Genomic DNA, 20543 nt, shown 5'->3' with positions numbered 1-20543 from the left:
GTAAATCTATACGAAACCCTTTTGTGTTTACATAGTACGGGCGTACAGTGGCGTAGCGAGGGAGCATGGGGGATGCCCCCCCCCCCCCCCCACCATCAAACATTTTTTTTTAAACTAACTTTTTGTAAAATGATACATACACACATAGCCCCCCTCCCCATGGGTCCCGCGATATATGTATGGCGTATGTTGCAATAATATGTGCATGTCTTAAATTGGGCGTATGAATGCCACAGTGTTAGATATTGTTAATTAAATAGAAATTCTTGCTCAAGTGATTCGTCTATTACAATGTGAGAATCTCCTCTCAGCGGCCAATCCAGAAAATCAATTTTTTTTTTTTTTTTTTTTTTTTTTTTTTTTTATTATTATTATTTTTTTTTTTTTTTTGGGGGGGGGTAGGCAATGGCATAGGCCGAAGGCCACAAACGATCCCTAAGGGATTCCTCGGACTTTTCAACGTGAAAAATTAGGTGGGGGCGAGCGGGCTGGGCACCCACTTAGATCCCCCACTGACTGACATTTACGCAGATGCCTATGAAAAGAATCATGGTACAGTAGGAGAGATTCTTCTCCAGGTAAACAAAAGTTAAACTTTGTTTTGTTTGACGACACCACTAGAGCACACTGATTTATTAATCATCGGCTATTGGATGTCAACCATATGGTAATTTTGAAATACAGGTTGGACTATACCAATTAAAATCCCATAGGCGACTATGTTAGCATTTGTGTTGAAAAACACTATATGCAATGTATCAACCAAACTATGACCCATAAATATCAGTACTACAACCCCTACCTCAAAGTATTAACTGCAGAAAATGGTACATTTCATGGCTCATTTTCGGTATAACCAGATGTTTTTACAACACCCCTAGTTTCGCACAAAATTTTAGTACTTTTTTTTTTACAGGTACCTCATACATGCTCCAAGCACATAGGCTACTTGACACAGTGGTACTAGATGAAATAAAAGTGCATACATTTTTAACCGAGATGAAACTATTTTTTTACAACCAACACACTCACATTTATAACCAATCACAGGACTCGTGGTGTTAACTTCTCTATCAAAAGTTGAGTGCATTTTTCCATTGGTAGCAAGGGATCGTTTATATGCACATCCCACAGACAGGATAGCACATACCACAGACAGGATAGCACATACCACAGCACATACAACAGCAGGGGCGGATCCAGGAATTTTAGCAGTCTTGAGCCTTTGAAGGACCCCCCCCCCCCCCCACTCGATAGGAAATTTTCATATTTGAAGATAGCTTTAGATGGATGTGAAGTATATTCCCGTTATCCAGACCCCCTCGACCCCCCCCCCCCCCCCGCAAAAGCGTCTGCACAGCCTTTGATATACCAGTCGTGGTGCACTAGCTAGAAAGAGAAGTAGCCCCAATGGGCCCACCGATGGGGATCGATCCTAGACCGACCGCGCATCAAACGAGCGTTTTAACAGTGGGCCCATTACCAGTGGGCAACGTTCCCTCGGTCTCCAGGTAAACAAAAGGAGCATGAAAATAACTAACAGTTGAAAATCGTCAGACAATTCCTTACTTAGCAACAAAGATGGCGTCCTTAGCAACAATAAAAATATGGCAAGTATATTTATTAATATCCAACGTTGTTTATGTCATTTGGCTAACCTAGTTCCTTTAAGGTTCGTGTTATCAAATATTAATTGCTTTTCTAATTTGTACTATAGTATGTAATACAGTGAGAGATTGATAATTATTCTACTAGCCAGACTTTTTTTCTTTTCTTTTTTCTTTTTTTTTGTTAATGGAAAGTTCTTAATACTTGCAAAACAATTCAACATAAAACCGAGCTATAAATTCATTTACGTCGCTACGCAACGACATAACACTGAAGGTATTGCATTGTTGACGTCATACATTATACGGGTAAATGTAAAGTGCAGATACATTGAAAAGAAAATGGATGTGTGTTCAACGACAGCTCGCAGGCGCGGATTCAGGCGGGGGGGTTCCTATGGGGCCCGGGCCTCTCCTATTTTTGGTCAAACAATATATATTACAGAATACAATACAATATAATACAATACAATACATAATGTTTTATTTCCGTGTTTACATATGGCATATAATCTAATTATACATATATAGAGTAATACATGTGTGGCCGTTAGATACCTAACCAGCGAAAGTGAGTTTGATACGTTTTTATACAAACGAATTGTGAGATAAATGGTATCTAACGGACACGAATGTATTATTCTACTTCTTACATATCCTCAAAAACCAGGTTTTAAGCAAATATTACAGCCATTGCACTTGTAGCTGACTTACGCGTCACATGCACGTGAATGTCAGGTTAACTATACGTCACAGTCTACTCGATTTCTATTTTTCATTGGATGTATGGAATTGGTGACCTGGTCATCACCTATGAGCAGCCAGACGTATGCCTTGAAATTGTTAACACATGTACATGTGTCGACAACCATGATTGTGTTATAAAAAATAACGCATGGTGTTCTCACCAACGGGTGTGTAAAAAAACAAAAAACCGCAGTCTGGTTACCTAGCAATGGTAAACGTAATGATGATAAAATAATAATAATAATAATAATAATAATAATAAATATTTAAAAAATCATACACAAAAATGCCAACTAATCCCGTTCACCTGTCAAAGACCTTTAAAACAACAACGGGTTTAGTTTTGGGCTCCCTCTATTAATACGATCTGGATCCGCATCTGACTCGACACATTCGAAAACTCCAAAACTTTATTTAGTAACATATATTATGACAGGGTCGGGACGAAGCCAACTGGTAGAGCGCTGTCCTTGTGTGCGGTCGGTCTGTGGTCGATCGCCGTCATTTATCATTTCTCAAATTTCTCATTCAATCCAGTGCATCAAAGTTAAACTTTGTTGTTTAACGATACCCCTAGAGCACATTGAGTTATTAATCATCAGCTATTGCATATCAAACATTTAGTAATTCGGGCATTAAAGTATTAGAGAGGAAACCCGCTACATTATGTTTTCCATTAGTAGCAAGGAATTTTTTTATATACACCATCCCATAGACAGGATGGCACATATACCACGGCCTTTGTTACACCAGTTGTGGAGCACTGGCTTCGAACGAGAAATAGCCCGACGAAGATCGATCCCAGACCGAGCGCCTATCAAGCGAGTACTGTACCACGGGGCTACGTCCCGCCGCGCTAGTGCACCACGACTGGTATATAAAAGTACGTGGTATGTGCTATCCTGTCTATGGTATGGTGCATAGAAAAGAAAAATGTAGTGGGTTTCCACTAAGACTCTATGTCAAAATGACCAAATGTTTGATATCCAATAGCCGATGATTAATAAATCAATGTGCTCTAGTGGTGTCGTGAAACAAAACTAACTATAACTTAAAACATGTTTACGTTTAATGTATGGTTATTGTTCCGGCATTAAACTTGTTTACGGGACGGGGAGGGTCGTAGCTCAGTGGTACAGCGCTTGCCTGATGCACGATCGACCCCCATCGGTTGGGCTATTTCTCGTTTCAGTCAGTGTTACACAACTGGTGTAACAAAGGCCGTGGTATGTACCATCCTGTCTGTGGGATGGTGCATATAAAAGATCTCTTGCTGCTAATCGAAAGAGAGTAGCACACGTGTCGACAGCGGGTTTCCTCTCTCAATATCGGTGTGGTCCTTAACCATAATTATAGCCTTAGAGAGGAAACCCGCTACATTTTTCCATTAGTAACAAGATATCTTTTTATATGCGCCATCCCACAGAAAGGATAGCACATGCAACGGCCTTTGATATACCTGTCGTGGTGCTCTGGCTGGAACGAGAAATAGCCCAATGGGCATGCCAGTTTAGTGTTATCATTGTTCTGAACGGAACTGTGCCATTAAATGAGTTTGCTGCCGATGTAGATGTTTCCGATTAATACGGCATTACACTTGTAAATATATATTAGAACATCATTGTTTCTATACCCTATTTGTTTCAGATTGTCCTAATGATTGTTGTAGCTTACACTTCTTCTTTTTATTTACTTTTATATATAATTTTGTTTTGTATGTACGAAATTATTGACAGATAAAGTCTAATTTAAACATTGCCAAAAAAATAGTTTGTTTTATTTGTGTTTAACGACACCACTGGAGCACATGGATTAATAATCATCGGCTATTGAATGTCAATTATTTGGTAATTCTGGCTCGTCAGAGGAAACCCGCTACATTTTTCCTAATGCAGCAAGGGATCTTTTATATGCAATTTCCCACTGACAGGAAAGCAAATACCACGGCCTTTGACCAGTTGTGGTGCATTGGTTGGAACGTGAAAAAATAAAAAAATAATCAGTTAAATGGATCCACCGAGGTGGTTCGATCCTGCAATGCAAACACCTGAGGCGAGAGCTCAACCGACTGAGTTAAATTCCGCCCCCAAACATTGCAAATACAGTGAAACCTCTCAAGATCGGACCCTCTGTAAACCGAAATTCCCTCAAAACCGGACATTTTACCCAGTCCCTTTTTAAAAACCAGGACAGAAGTTGACCTCTCTAAACCGGATCCCTCTTAAAACTGGACATTTGTTTTGGAATCAAGAGTGTCCGGTTTCACTGACACTGAAAGTCTCTCTCTGTATCTGTCTCTGTCTCGGGCAGCAAAATGGGGACAGTCTATATACTAATCCAGGGGCGGGATTTATTCCAGCCGGTGCACCACAACTGGACAAAGGCCGTGGTATGTGTTTTCTGTGGGAAAGTGTATATAAAAGATCCCTTGCTACATTAGGAAAAATGTAGCGAGTTTCATCTGATATCTACGTGTCAGAGTTACCAAATGTTTGACATCCAATAGTCGATGATTAATTAATCAATGTGCTCCAGTGGTGTCGTCAAACAAACAAACTTTAATAATTATGCTATACCAAAAGCGTCAGAAGCGGGTATGGGGACTGTAGTAGCACTTCACCACCTTTCCCAAGTCAAAAACGAATTAACAACTCATGAAATGGAAAGTAATTATTTGTATGTAGCTACCCCCACCCCATCCCCTGGATCCACCTCTGTACAGTTTATAAAACCAGTAGCCAGAGTACAGTTATGATCGCTCTCTGCCAATCATAACCGTACAATTGTCTGTCTAGCTCTCGAACAGCAGAGTACTCGGAATAATATAACCAGGTACCAAAAGAAATTCGATAATGCATGACGACGACACATGCGTAAAAGCGAACGTACGGGTGTTCTCAAGCTTTTCCTGTTTATACATATCATGTAGATGACTGAGCTAAAAACGAAAGTAGGTATTTCCCGTCGTTGGACCTGCGCCATTTTGATCTAACACATTCCAGATGGATAAGGTCAGCTTAAGAAAAGAGGTGTGTATACTATTTGTTACAGTAGGGTGGTTGCTGAGGGCACGCGGGGAGGAAGAGGTGGGGGAGCATGTGTGGTACATAATACCAGGACAGGGCTTTATGGAATAATATAAGAACACACGATGAATAAACTTTAAATATTTAAACAGGACGTTTGTACATGTATGTCATTCATTGTGATTTGCTCATCAGAGAAATTATAATATTGTAATGCGGCGGCTGTTTGGGGATGGGAGGGGAGAGTTATTGGGAGGTAGCGATATGTATTTAATGTTGGGGGACAGGCGTTTGTAAGCTACTTATGGGGCTTCTGGAGGAAAAGGGGCGTGCTTCCCCAAACTGCCTTTAACTGTATAACATATGCTATTTGTTTATACGTTGACCCCAATACATCTGAAATCATGTCGGCTATAATTACGCATAACGAACAGACCTCGCTGGATAACAAATTGACGGTGCTGGTTAATTGCTTGTTTATGGGGAAGCTATTTGAAATATTACCATATTGATAGCACATAAATTCACACACTAAATGAAGCTAACAATTCGAACTAGCCTCAGGGTTTGGGGAGTTAGACTGATACACTTAAACGGTGAGGTTTGAACAACTCATCCCACTGTTAATAGGGTCAAACCGGTGTGCGTGTGTATTTGTGATAAGGCATACGGAAAACTGAGGGCCGTACCTAGCTTACATTAACTAGTTTGGGAGGGGTGGGGTGGGGGGTGGGGGGTCAATAATATAGTTTTCTCCATGTAAACAAAAAAATAAAACACTACTAAACTTTTTTATTTTTATATTTATTTTTTGCTTTTTATTGCTTTTTTTAATTATTCTTTTTTACCTAGAAATTCCTCACCGTGTTGCCATTGTTAACTTAAGACGCGGAAATGCGTTTAAGCAATATTTACAGAAACGTAACAAAGTCCACTGGAATTTTCTCCTTGTTTTTTTCTTTTCTTTTCTTTTCTTTTCTTTTCTTTTCTTTTTTTTTTTTTTTTTTTTTTTTTTTTTTTTTTTTTTTTTTTTTTTTTTTTTTTTTTTTTTCTACTTTTGTTTCCTTTCTTTTTTCCGCGAATTTTGAGATATTATGGATGGAAATCCGATTAATATGAAAGAGGAAATTTTTATTTTCTTACACACCCGTAAGATAGAACAGTTGAGATAGAAGAGTTGGATGGGTTGTTAGTTTGAGTGGTTTTGTTTGTTTGGGAGGAGGTAGTTGTAGGTTGTTGTTGTTTTTTGTTTGTGTTTTTGTGGGGGAATGTTTTTGTTTTGTTTTGTTTGGGTTGGTTTTAGGTGTGTGTGTGTGTGTGTGTGTGTGTGTGTGTGTGTGTGTGTGTGTGTGTGTGTGTGGGGTTTTTTTTTTTTTTTTTTGGGGGGGGGGATGCGTGTTTGGGCTTTTGGTGGTGTTTAATATAACAATGCCTTATATTCCAGGCTCGTAAGTTACAGGAACTGTTTCGTGGTCGTTTTTCCGAGGATGAAGCGATCGTTCTCATTAGGGAAAAAGATGGGATAGCACAAGCTGTGGATTTCATCAACAAAGGTAATTCATAGTACCTGGTTTTCTAGACGATGGCACAGTGCTCAGAACCATTAATGAAATGAAGCTTTTTCCGTTCTCCGGAGTAGCATGGCCACAAGTTTTGAATGCCTTGTCGCCTACAATATTAAATTTATACACCAAAACAATATAGTTCTGAAATAACAATTTATTTCTTATTTTAAAAATAAAAATTGTTTTCAAAACGGTTTTTAAAAATCAAAACCGTGAACTGTAAAGAATAAGTAACTTTGAACAGTGCAACATTAATTGCTGATCATAACTATGGTAAAAGTAGTTGTTCCAAAAAGCTATATGTGACCAGAAATATAGAAAATTATCTAGTCATTCTATCTTGCCAATATAATCAATGACTGCCGACTAAATGTATGTAATATAACACAATTTATCCATGTAATATGTTGGTATGTACAATTTGTGATGTATTTAATATGTTTGTTTTACAGCTGACCCACAAGTGGTTCGAAAATATTTAATGAAATGTGACAAGGTAAGGAGGTTATAGTGGTCGTGGTCGTAGTAGTAGTAGTTGTATTAGTAGTTGTATTAGTAGTAGTTGTTGTTGTAGTAGTAGTTGTCGTAGTAATAGTAGTAGTTGTAGTAGTAGTTGTTGTAGTAGAAGCAGTAGTGGCAGTAATAGCTGTAGTAGAAGTAATAGTTGTAGTAGTAGTAAGTAGTAGTTGTAGTAGTAGTTGTTGTAGTAGAAGCAGTAGTGGCAGTAATAGCTGTAGTAGAAGTAATAGTTGTAGTAGTAGTAGTAAATGTAGGCCTAGTAGTTGTAGTAGTAGTAGTAGCAGTTGTAGTAGTAGTAGTGACGTTAGTGGTAGTGCATAGTTGTAGTAGTAGTATAAAGTAGTAAGTAGTAGTAGTAATGACGTTTGTGGTAGAGCGTAGTAGTAGTAGTGATATTAGTGCTAGTAGTAGTGCATAGTAGTTAGTAGTAGGAGTAGTAGTAGTTAGTGGTAGTAGAAATAGTAGTAGTAGCAGCAGCATTAGTAGTAGTAGTAGTTGTGGTGGTAGTGGTGGTGGTGGTAGTAGTAGTAGTAGTACTAGTAGTAGTAGTAGTAGTAGTACTAGTAGTAGTAGTAGTAGTAGTAGTAGTACCAGTAGTAGTAGTAGCAGTAGTACCAGTAGTAGTAGTAGTAGTAGTAGTAGTAGTAGTAGTAGTAGTAAAAAGCCTGGGTAACCCAGTCTTGAGAATGTACGTCTCTCTCTCTCTCTCTCTCTCTCTCTCTCTCTCTCTCTCTCTCTCTCTCTCTCTCTCTCTCTCTCTCTCTCTCTCTCTCTCTCTCTCTCTCTCTCTCTCTCTCTCACCACCACCAAGTATCAAAGTAGCCATAATTTAAAATGTACTATAGGTTTGTTAAATAAATATTATTTTCGTTTCGTTGTTCTACACAGAAATTAATTCTAGACCTGCAACGGGATGCAACTAAAGTCGGGGAGGTATTAATCCGCGGAATAGATGTCTCCGTGCGGCAGTTTGGCTGTGAAGACTGCGACAATTCCTGGTGGAGAAAAGTCCCTATAAGAAAAGAGGTTTGTTGATTTTTCACTACTCAGAACCCATTGGCTGGGGTCGAATTTTATTTAGTTATTTATTTTATTTTATTTTTTTATTTTTTTTTTTTTTATTATTATTATTATTATTATTATTATGTTGTTTTTTTTTTTATTATTATTATTATTATTTTTTTATTATTATTTTTATATATATATATATATATATATATATATATATATATATATATATATATATATTTTTTTTTTTTTTTTTTTTTTTTTTTTTTTTTTCGGGAGTGGGGGAGTGGCACAGCAAGTGTTGCCTTCGATTTAATAACAAAACTGAGTAAGCCAAGGAACGTTAAAGGTGCACCGAGGCAAAACGTGTTCAAACTTGTTTGGATACTAAAATTCAAAAAAAAAAATATCTTCAGCAATGCCAATTTGTTAATTTGTTTCGCAAATTTTAATTATTTTTGTAAATTAATATAAGATATAGGAAGGGCATGAGAGCAACCAGGTAGGGAACGACGGCATGTTTCTTCTTGTCGAGAACGTCCACTTTTTGGGCTGAACAACATTGAGGATAACCACGGCTTTGCTGTTGGTGCCGTCGTAAAAGAAAGAAAGAGTAAAGTTTGTTTTATTTAACGACGCCACTAGAGCACATTGATTTTTTATCTTATCATCGGCTATTGGACGTCAAACATATGGTCATTCTGACACTGTTTTTTTTTAGGAAACCCGCTGTCGCCACATAGGCTACTCTTTTACGACAGGCAGCAAGAGATATTTTATTTGCGCTTCCCACAGGCAGGATAGCACAAACCATGGCCTTTGTTGAACCAGTTATGGATCACTGGTCGGTGCAAGTGGTTTACACCTACCCACTGAGCCTTGCGGAGCACTCACTCAGGGTTTAGAATCGGTATTAGGATTAAAAATCCCATGACTCGAACCCAGTACCTACCAGCTTGTAGACCGATGGCCTAACCACGACGCCACCGAGGCCGGTAGAAAGAAAGAGAGAGAAAAACAATTGGGGCGGGCACAGTAATAATGTCTCCTCAAACCCGACAAAAAGGACATCCTTTTTTATTTAACTGTAGATGTTATGCCTGTCGGAGACAATTCTGAATTGGGAGCGGGTGGGTGCATAAGAGTGATTGGTAAAATATATAAGTAAAGATTAGTGTTAAAGGTATGTCCTCAGTTTGCAGTCATTATATGATGTTTCCTACTAAAGAGAGCATTTTTCGCGATTAAAATTACATATCAAATACATTTTCTTGTTTTGAATACCAGCGTCTGTATGCAGTGTATTTTCAGTCGTGTTCTAATGTTTGTATCAGTCATTGTTGATTTTCTTAGTTATATACAATATTTATTTTCGTACTTACAAAATTACTGGAAGGTAAAATCTTGTTTGAACTACTACACAAATCATACAAATACTGATATTGTAAACAGAAAAATATATTTTAATATGTAAACTTTGTCATAAAAAACAAAAGGACCAGTTACGTAGTCTTTAACGTGTTACAGTGGCAGAAAACCCGGAATATTCCCTTTAACAATTGAAGGCTATTAGCTACTTATGCCTCACGGCGCATACGTCTCCTACCATTTCTGGGGCTCATTTCGCATTTCGTCTGCGACTATCAGTTATACCAGGCATACGTATGCACGTGTTTGGCATCTATTTCACGCAGAAATTTACATCATTATGGAAGATAGAGCATTTTAAGGACAACAGAAAATGAAATATGAGAACTTCAAACTATATTTGTGGTACTATTAGTAGTACCAAGAATTGTAATTTACTCGTAGATGTTTTGTGAAACTGGGCCCTGCCTGCCAGCATCAAAACGTTTATGCTTTTGTTTTGTTTTTGTTTCATTTTGTTTTGCTGTTGGTTGCTGGTTGTTTTGTTGGGTTGTTTTTTGTTTGTTGTTGGTGGTTTTTGTTTGTGTGTGTGTGGGGGGTGGGTGGGGGTGGGTGGGTGGGGGGGTGGGGGGGGGTGGTCGTCTTTTTGGTTTTTTGGAGGTTTTATTTTGTTTTTGTTGTTATGTTTTGGGGTTGTTGTTTTTTGTTGTTGTTTTGTTGTTGTTTGTTGTTTTTGTTGGGTTTTTGTTTTGTTTTGGGGGGGGGGGGGTGTTTTGTTTTATATGTATCATCAATATAATAATAAGATATATATAATATAATATTGATTGATTGTTTTTGGCAGGTGTCAAGATGCAAGAAGTGTCGTCGTAAGTTTGACCCAGTACCACGAGAACATGAGTGGGGATGGGCTAGGTTCCAGTGCGCCTGTGGACATCAATTTAGGTGCGTTTATCATTTAACTCAAACCTACTCACAACGGCCACCCAAGTAAGTTGCAAATGCTGGCCACTATGCAGAGCAGCCCTTTACAGGTTTTTTCGGTTAGTCAAATCTGACTGTACACCCAGTCACTACTGAGGGTGGACTTTCGCAACAAACTAACATCAGCATACACCAGGGGTCAGTGAAGGCTAGAGCTGTCACGTTTACACGTTAACACGGTACCGTTTTTTTCATTGGTAAACGTTTAAACGAAAATATCAGTGTTATATTTAACTAGTCATTAATAATTTTTCTTAATACACAGTGTCTGCGCTTAACTTTTTTTTGAGTTGCCATTCGGGCAAGTGGTGACAGCACTTTCACTTGCCCGGCTCTATTTTCACTTGCCCGAATAATATTTTCTAAAAAACCAACAATATTGCAACAGATTATAAGAGAAAACATTTATTTTGAGTATTTTCCTGCACTCAACCAACCCACTCTTTAAATAAATAACAGTCATGCCACTGTGACTCCCCACAGTCACTGTCAATACATTTGTGGTATTGTCACTTAACGCCGTGGCACTGCAAGTATCATCATCTTGGGTCACGAACTATGCACGTGTTAGAAGTTAGAACACGAGCTACGCACGTGTTAGGTTTGCGAAATCGCTTAGCGTTTCATATTAAATTAGTAAAGTTTGTTTTATTTAACGACGCCACTAGAGCACATTGATTTTTAATCTTATCATCGGCTATTGGACGTCAAACATATGGTCATTCTGACACTGATTTTAGAGGAAACCCGCTGTCGCCACATAGGCTACTCTTCTTTACGACAGGCAGCAAGGGATCTTTTATTTGCGCTTCCCACAGGCAGGATAGCACAAACCATGGCCTTTGTTGAACCAGTTATGGATCACTGGTCGGTGCAAGTGGTTTACACCTACCCATTGAGCCTTGCGGAGCACTCACTCAGGGTTTGGAGTCGGTATCTGGATTAAAAATCCCATGCCACGACTGGGATCCGAACTCAGTACCTACCAGCCTGTAGACCGATGGCCTGCCACGACGCCACCGAGGCCGGTCCATATTAAATTAGATAATAGCATTATATAATTCATGGGCGTACATAGGATTTTGAAAAGGGGGGTTCCAAAATAGATTGCAGAGATATTGGACATATATTTCTATGTTGAGTAAATATAATAATGTCAGATATCAATGTCAGCTATACTAAATTATAAAAAAGCGATTTCGGGGGGGGGGGGGGGGGGGGGGGGTTGGTCCATGTAATTCCCGATTATATAATTTCCAACAAACAAAGATGCTTGTGTTCACCAAACGTTGAGCACTGGTATAACCGACACAACCCCTTCCTCCCCTCCACCCCATCTCAATGAAATAATAATAATTAAAAAAACACATAAAATATAATGTTCAATAGATACGATCTATGACGTGTACACATAACCAGGGCTGAATCTTGTCGACATGAATTTGTGCCCAATTTTACCAGGCCACTTAACTTACCTTACACCTATTCTTATATTGGGCATATGTTTATATGTAAAAGCAGACCTACACTTTTTCATGGTGCAAAGTAGGCTACATAGCTGTACTTTTATTTATTTATTAATTATTGATTTAAAATTTTTTTTTTTTAAATCGGTCGCCAGGCGGGCAACCTTACTGTGGGTTTTCAGTCGCCCGTCGTTGTTTTCAGTCGCCAGGGGCGATCGGGCGACCGTTAAGTTCGAACCCTGAATACATAAACAATATAAATGTTATTTTATGATCAACTCCAGTACTTTTTGTTTTAAAATAATTATAACATGTTTTTAAATTCTATTTTAATTATTAGTATTTTCTAACGTATCCTTGATTTTTCTTTTTCTAGCATTTGTGTTTTTTAAGCTAAAAATTCTATATGTGTATACTACCAATCAAATCCTATAGACGACAATAGTAAACAATAGTAACATGTGTGGCTAAAACTCCTACCTGCAGCGTATTAACTGACATAAACACCACGGATATAAATACTACCACCCCTCACCCTTAAAGTGAATCAAAAACAAATGAGGGTCAAGCTGCTCATTTCAGAGATAACGAGTAGCGTTTATGACTACCCTAGTTCCGCGCAAAATTTGAGTACTTATTTTTACAGGTACCCCATACATGTTTCAAGTACAAGGTTACTTGACACAGTGGTATTAGATGAAATAAAATTGCATACCTTTTTTCGCCCAGATGAAACTTTTCTCCTTTTTTTTTGCAACCAACACACTCACATTTATCATCAATCACACGACGTGTGGTGTTAACTGCTCTATCAAAAGTTCGGTGCACATCCAACTTTGACCAAGCCGGATATTATTTTCTTTAGTACCACCTTTAAATATGGTATCATAATGTACAGGAATACGGTGACAACCAATATTACACTTTATTTATTTAATTATTTCACTGCATTGGCATATAACGATGACAGATTAATACAGGATGATAAACTGGCACTAGTCATATAACGTACGTCCTGAGTTTAAACAGAGGTACTAATATAATATATTTTAGTTAAATTATAATAAATTCCGTTAAATAGTATCTATTATAACAAAGTGTCGCATGCACATGTCCTGTACTTAATATAATACAGGCCCGTAGGGACGACATCTGAAGTGTAGAGGAGGGGGCATAGTCTCTAGTAGAGGGTTGAAAGGCACAAACCACATTAAAACATGTATTTATATAGAGTACGACAAAAAACGTACATGTTCGTCCTCGAAGAATAAACAAATATGCACGGGTTTCCAATAATAAAGAGGCCAAGTAAAGAACTGAGTGTGGCGTTGTATAACGTCACCTATGCTATTACTTAATAGTAAATCACTACCCATACACAACGGAACATGCGCCTTTAATAATATTCTGTCTTTGCAGTGGATTTGGTCAGATGGGACAGCTGGTGTCCCCGTGTTACAAATGTGGCAGGGACTGCGTCCCACACGGGATCATACCGCCGGACGGACGTCGCAATCCAGGTGCACGCAGAAGTCGCCAATTACATTCCTGCAGCGGTGTCGACTGCGTGCACCGCTACGTTGCCCCTACGCCTCCTTTCGAAGTAGTGGCAATACCGGCCGTCGTTCATGTCCATGACGTGTATCATGTACATGATCATAGTCACCAAAACCACGATCATGCTAATGACGTCGAAGACGATGGTGCTGCACAACAGGGAAACGGTATGCTGAGTTGTTGTTGTTTGAGTGCGTGTGGGGGGAGGGGGGTTGTGGAGTTGTTGTTTTGGGTGTTTTTGTACTTTTTCTTGTTTCGGAGGGTTTGGACGTGTCTTTTTATTCCGGGGGGGGGGGGGGGGGGTTATTGTTTTCCTTGCCAGGCTGGGTTTTTGCTTTTGGAGGGGGGTGTTTTGTTTGCGTGTTTGGGTTTGTTTGTTTTTTTGGTGGGTGGGGAGGGTTGTGGGATGGGTTGGGTTTTTTATGCTTCTTATGCTTCAGACAGTGTCTGACAATAGATTTAAATGATACGTCATTTGACAGTGTGACAATAGATTTAAATGGTACGTCATTTGACAGTGTCTGACAATAGATTTAAATGATACGTCATTTGACAGTGTCTGACAATAGATTTAAATGGTGCATCATTTGACAGTGTCTGACAATAGATTTAAATGATACGTCATTTGACAGTGTCTGACAATAGATTTAAATGATACGTCGTTTGACAGTGTCTGACAATAGATTTAAATGGTGCATCATTTGACAGTGTCTGACAGTAGATTTAAATGGTGCATCATTTGACAGTGTCTGACAATAGATTTAAATGATACGTCATTTGACAGTGTCTGACAATAGATTTAAATGATACGTCGTTTGACAGTGTCTGACAATAGATTTAAATGGTGCATCATTTGACAGTGTCTGACAGTAGATTTAAATGGTGCATCATTTGACAGTGTCTGACAGTAGATTTAAATGGTGCATCATAATTTACAGTATCTGACAATATAAGTCAAAAGGAGATTTTTAGTACAAAATGAAATGTTTAAATGTCACGTCTAGTCACTTAATGTAGCTTGGGGGGGGGGGGGGGGGTTGTTAAAATACATTTGCATCAGTACCAAATTGCTAAGCCTTTTTTGTTTCAGTATACATTCTAACACTGCAGGGGCTCATACGCATTTTATCATTAATAAATAGTGTTGGGGTTTATATATATATATGGGTATATATATATATATATATATATATATATATATATATATATATATATATATATATATATATATATATTCGCGGAAAAAAGTTCCTGTGCACCAAATGATTGCATATAGAATATAATTTACTTCAAATCTGGTTATAAAAATTTCAGTAACTGAACGTGTAATCACTCCCGTCGATATTCCAGCGGTGTCCTGTCAATTGCACGAACTATTCATACTTTGTGATCACACTTTGCATTACTAGCATTCTTGGTCACGTGGTCAATGTTTGACGTCATTTTTCTTATCATTGGACTTTAAAATTATTGTATGGATTGTCATCACTCAGAAAAATATTTGTGTTGATATCTGATAGTCGTCAGTGTGATGCCACGCCCCCCAGAAAATGGACTCCTTCGGACGATGGGTATGATTGAGGTTAGAACGGCACAAACGCTGTTGCTAGTAATTTTGGTGTTCATTGGTGTTCATCAGAACACTATGCAATATCTGCGGAGATGTTCTCGACAGTTTAGAGGTACTAGGGATCTTCCATGTTTAGGGAGTTGACACGTGACGCCACGTCAGCAAATCGTCAGTATTAAGCGGGTGCACATATGGAATCATTTGGAAATGATACGTTTAACATCCTAATGCATTTCTAAGTTAAGGCCAATCAGTGGAAGAACTGAACACAACCGATTAGGTGATAACAAAGTACGACCATGACCGTACATCAATCAGTACGTTGTTCTGTTACATCAACACCGACGGCGCACCAAGCATTGTGTAGACAGTACTTCAGGTTCAGAAGGCAGGAGAGGATCACCGTACGTTTAACAGATAAATAGTACATCTATGTAAATCACAATATTTTTAAATTTAAAAAATATAAGTCCTACTGATATTTTAATGATGCACAGGAAATTTTTTCCGTGAGTTATAATATAAAAACCAAAAAAAAAAGAGAAGATACTTCATTTGTTTTTAAGGGCCAGATCGAGATTCTCCACCCCCGCAGTGCGTCCACCCCTCGACGTCCAACATGCGCGTGCGGTACCCGAGTCCACTGCACGTGAGCACGGGATCGACGGTGAACACGTTCCTATCCCAGGTGGACGATGACGACATAATGTCACTGGCGGAGAGCTTTGCCACGATGCCTACCATCGAGGAAGACTGACTGCGGGGTGTTCGCAGGGCCGTACCTAGCCTAAACTAACTAGGGGACAGGCGCAGCTGGCGCGTATGCATGTAATTTTGCAGAGACGGATCCAGAGGGGACCAGGGGACCCGCTTCGTGAATATGTTCAAGTGCCTCTTCTCTTTTTCGGCTTTTGAAAAAAATCATAGGGATGCCCTTTTGACGATTTGGTCCATGTGCCCTTGGTAAGCGCCCGTCTATGATGGGGCGTATTATGGTATGGCGTTGCCCGTCCGTCCGTACGTCCGTCCATCAGCCGCCTGTTTGTTAACTTGTTCTTGTCCGGACCATAGCTTGCATACACATGCATACAGGACCATCAAGCCTGACATGTAGGAACAACTTGCGATGGCGGTGTGTTGCGTACTATTACTAGGTCACTATGACCTACTTTTCACAGTCTACTGCACATAACAGTAAATCCGTGTCCAGACCATATATTGCGTACAGATGCATACAGGACAATCAAACATCACACGTAGGTACCACTTGGGATGGCGGTGTGTTGCGTACTATTACTAGGTCACTGTCTCCTACTTTTTACGGTCTACTGCACATAACAGTAAATCCTTGTCCGGATCATATCATGCATACAGGACCATCAAACGTCACATGTAGGAACAACTTAAGATGATGGTGTGTCACATACAGTTATTAGGTCACTGTGATACAAATAAATCAACTGATTTGTCTGTAGTTACATAATTAGAATTGAATCATACCTGTAACATATTCATTAATATAGATATGGTTTTCCATCAAACTCCTGACGGGCGTATCATGTACCTCACCGGTACTCTTGTCACCCTTAGTCCTCCCTAAATAAAATTGCTGGATCCGCCCCTGTTTTATGGGGGTCTAGGCTGTGGCGGACGAACTTTCTAGGGGGTTCATGTCTTGCTCAAGCGAATATACATATTTTTAAAAGAAGAAAATTATCTTTGAGCAGGGGTTTTGGCGACACCCGGGCCGCCCTTCTCATCGTGCATACGCGCCTGGCTCAGATCTATGGGGTGGGAAGGATGGGGGGGGGGGGGGGGGGGTCATGTGTAGGCAGGTGTAACATTAATGTAAAGTACTTCGGTGAGATAATAAAGTAAGACTTCTCATATGATGCAAATAATTAATTATTTGAATGAAAATAGTGTCCCCGGGCTACTTGGAGCCCCGACTGTATCCGCACAGTTATTTGTTATTATTTTGTTATAATTATATTTTTTTATTATATTTTTTTACTCGTGTTCGAAGTAAATAAGATAAATATCCGTATCTTTAGGGGTGGGTGGGGGTCCTCAATCTCACTAGGTATGCCCCTAGGTATACATGGTTTCAAAAGCAACCAATGGTTACTTATACATTCCTACTCACATTCACATAAAAGGTTCACAGCTACCCCGTGTCTACTATTTCAAAATAAAAAGTTTTAAATTAGACCAGTTCAGGTTTTATGTTTTGTGTTCTTCATACTACCAACGGTTTCTTTAACTATGTTTATAAAATTAAAAGGCCTACTATATAATATGACGGACAGACATTGAGGATTGTTTTGGTAGAATCGTTAAAGTAATTCTGATGTGCACAATCTCTTTATATTAGGTCCAAACAGACAACTTTGTTATTTCCGTGTAGTTCCTCCTACATCTCCTATATTACTGTTATTACTATTACCACTAAAATAGTACTACCACCTCTGATACTACTACTACTACTGCTGCTGCTACTATTACTGCTGCTACAACTAATAGTTGTAGTGGTAGTAGTAGTAGCAGCAGCAGTCAGTGACGTAGCCAGGGATACTGGGGCGGGGACACGGGGGCCATGCTCCCCCATCAAAGTTTTTTTTTTTTAATATTAAATTTTTATAAAATCATACATACATTAACATACATACATAGTGTGGGTTGCGCCCCCCCCCCCCCCCCCCCAAAACGCCAGTGGCAGCTGCAGCAGTAGTAGTAGCAGTAGTTGTAATTATCGTGGTAGTGCGAAGTAGTTGTAATTATCGTGGTAGTGGCAGGAGTAATATTGTGGTGTTTTGTCTGTATCATTGGAACATTTTAAATGAACAAAACAAATAGTCCAAGTCTGAGAAATGGTGGTTTGTGTTCACACGGGCTATCTACACGGAGGTATGTGACTGCAGAAGTTTAATGGAAAGATCATAAGGACTTTGCCACGTTTGTTTGCTTGTCGGACCGCGAACGAGTGAGAGAACAACCATTGACGTCAGGTCAGGTCAGTCATAGGGTTTTACGTGCACATTCAGAACAAGCTGTTGTAGCGCACGCCTGTCGTGGGCACAAGATCCTGCCTTGGCCGGCTCCTCCGTCCATGACAGGAAAGGTGGGGGGAGGGGAGAGGAGGGACCGCCTGCACTGGCAGGTGCAAGAGAGCACCAGCAGCCCGATCGAATCGGTAGCAGGCGGGTCGGGGTGGTGGTGGTGCTATGGAATTTTGAATGGAGCCGTTAATGCCAAAGAGAAAGTGGTACGTCATGTCATGTCATGTCATAGGGTTTTACGTGCACATTCAGAACAAGCTGTTGTAGCGCACGCCTGTCGTGGGCACAAGAGCCGGCCTTGGCCGGCTCCTCCGTCCACGACAGGAAAGGTGGGTGGGGGGGGGGGGGAGAGAGGAGGGACCGCCTGCACTGGCAGGTGCAAGGGAGCACCAGCAGCCCGATCAAATCGATAGCAGGCGGGTGGGGGTGGTGGTGGTGCTATGGAATTTGAATGGAGCAGTTAAATGCCAAAGAGAAAAGGGTGCGCAATTTTGATCGAGGAAATTTGGCGCAGTTTTGGACGGTCGGTCGAAAGGTAAATGGCCGAGCTAATATAGGTTTTGATATTAGTAAATCGAGAGTAGTTCGTTAATTTTAGACCTCTACGATGCTGTGGTGTCTCCCTAGGTTGCCCATAGGGCCCTTATAAAGGGCCTGACCGCTTCTGGTCGAGGCATCACCAAGTACCAAGTGGTACGTCAGGTCAGGTCAGGTCATAGGGTTTAACGTGCACATTCAGAACAAGCTGTTGTAGCGCACGCCTGTCGTGGGCGCAAGAGCCTGCCTTGGCCGGCTCCTCCGTCCATGACAGGAAAGGTGGGGGGAGGGGAGAGGAGGGACCGCCTGCACTGGCAGGTGCAAGAGAGCACCAGCAGCCCGATCGAATCGGTAGCAGGCGGGTGGGGGTGGTGGTGGTGCTATGGAATTTTGAATGGAGCCGTTAATGCCAAAGAGAAAGTGGTACGTCATGTCATGTCATGTCATAGGGTTTTACGTGCACATTCAGAATAAGCTGTTGTAGCGCACGCCTGTCGTGGGCACAAGAGCCGGCCTTGGTCGGCTCCTCCGTCCACGACAGGAAAGGTGGGTGGAGGGGAGAGGAGGGACCGCCTGCACTGGCAGGTGCAAGGGAGCACCAGCAGCCCGATCAAATCGGTAGCAGGCGGGTGGGGGTGGTGGTGGTGCTATGTAATTTGAATGGAGCAGTTGAATGCCAAAGAGAAAAGGGTGCGCAATTTTGATCGAGGAAATTTGGCGCAATTTTGAACGGTCGGTCGAAAGGTAAATAGCCGAGCTAATATAGGTTTTGATATTAGTAAATCGAGAGTAGTTCGTTAATTTTAGACCTCTACGATGCTGTGGTGTCTTTCTAGGTTGCCCATAGGGCCCTTATAAAGGGCCTGACCGCTTCTGGTCGAGGCATCACCAAGTACCAAGTGGTACGTCAGGTCATAGGGTTTAACGTGCACATTCAGAACAAGCTGTTGTAGCGCACGCCTGTCGTGGGCGCAAGTGCTTGCGAAGCAAGCTCTTCCGTCCAAGACAGGGAGTGGGGGGGGGGGGGGGGGGGGGGGGGGGGTCTTCTCGCTTACGACTTGGCACAAGGAGCACCGAAGACCGGCTGTGGCTGGCAGAGGCGGAAGAGGCGGCGGTAATCATTTTGAAATTTCTCAGAAGGAGAATTAAGCCAAAAAGTTGAAGTAATTTGTTGCGTTATGTCTGAAATATTGCTGGTGATTGAACGCAAATTTAGACGGTTCAGCCAAAAATTTAAAGGGTGTCGGATTTTTAAAATTTAAGCCTAAACGTACCGACCTATACGAACCAGGTTAGCCTTAAGGGCTGGTGCGGTGTTCAGGCGTCACTGTCGAAGTTGGGGAGGTGATGCATCTCCCTCTGGTACCTGCTGACGATGTCCCCGTAGTGCTGCGCGAACACCCTGCGCAGCATGTCGTGGGTCTGACGGTGTGTGGAGCCTTCCCCCACGTATGCCTGCTGGTATACGCCGTCGTGCACCATCGTCAGCATGGTACTCAGTGCACCGGTGCGGGATTCCACGCTGTTGAT

General features: G+C 40.7%; 1 protein-coding gene across 1 annotated transcript; it reads left to right on the top strand.

Moving 5' to 3' along the window:
• The first annotated feature begins 5240 nt into the window (after positions 1-5240).
• LOC121382686 (shiftless antiviral inhibitor of ribosomal frameshifting protein homolog) lies at positions 5241-16808 on the top strand. Its single transcript, XM_041512228.1, has 7 exons — positions 5241-5383; positions 6825-6933; positions 7398-7441; positions 8353-8490; positions 10685-10785; positions 13710-14014; positions 15984-16808. Exons 1-7 carry the CDS (start codon positions 5357-5359, stop codon positions 16172-16174), a joined length of 915 nt encoding a protein of 304 aa, XP_041368162.1. The 5' UTR covers positions 5241-5356; the 3' UTR covers positions 16175-16808.
• The last annotated feature ends 3735 nt before the right edge of the window (positions 16809-20543 follow it).

Source organism: Gigantopelta aegis, chromosome 2, assembly GCF_016097555.1.
Source record: "Gigantopelta aegis isolate Gae_Host chromosome 2, Gae_host_genome, whole genome shotgun sequence".
Classification (NCBI taxonomy): Eukaryota; Metazoa; Mollusca; class Gastropoda; order Neomphalida; family Peltospiridae; genus Gigantopelta; species Gigantopelta aegis.
The sequence above is the reverse complement of the archived record's forward strand: the minus strand, read 5'-3'. Positions and strand labels throughout refer to the sequence as shown.

Coding starts and splice junctions, on each gene's coding strand:
- LOC121382686 (XM_041512228.1), top strand. CDS start 5,357: ATGGATAAGGTCAGCTTAAGAAAAGAG. Junction 6,934..7,397: donor TGTGGATTTCATCAACAAAG/GTAATTCATAGT, acceptor TTTGTTTTACAG/CTGACCCACAAGTGGTTCGA. Junction 14,015..15,983: donor TGCTGCACAACAGGGAAACG/GTATGCTGAGTT, acceptor TTTGTTTTTAAG/GGCCAGATCGAGATTCTCCA.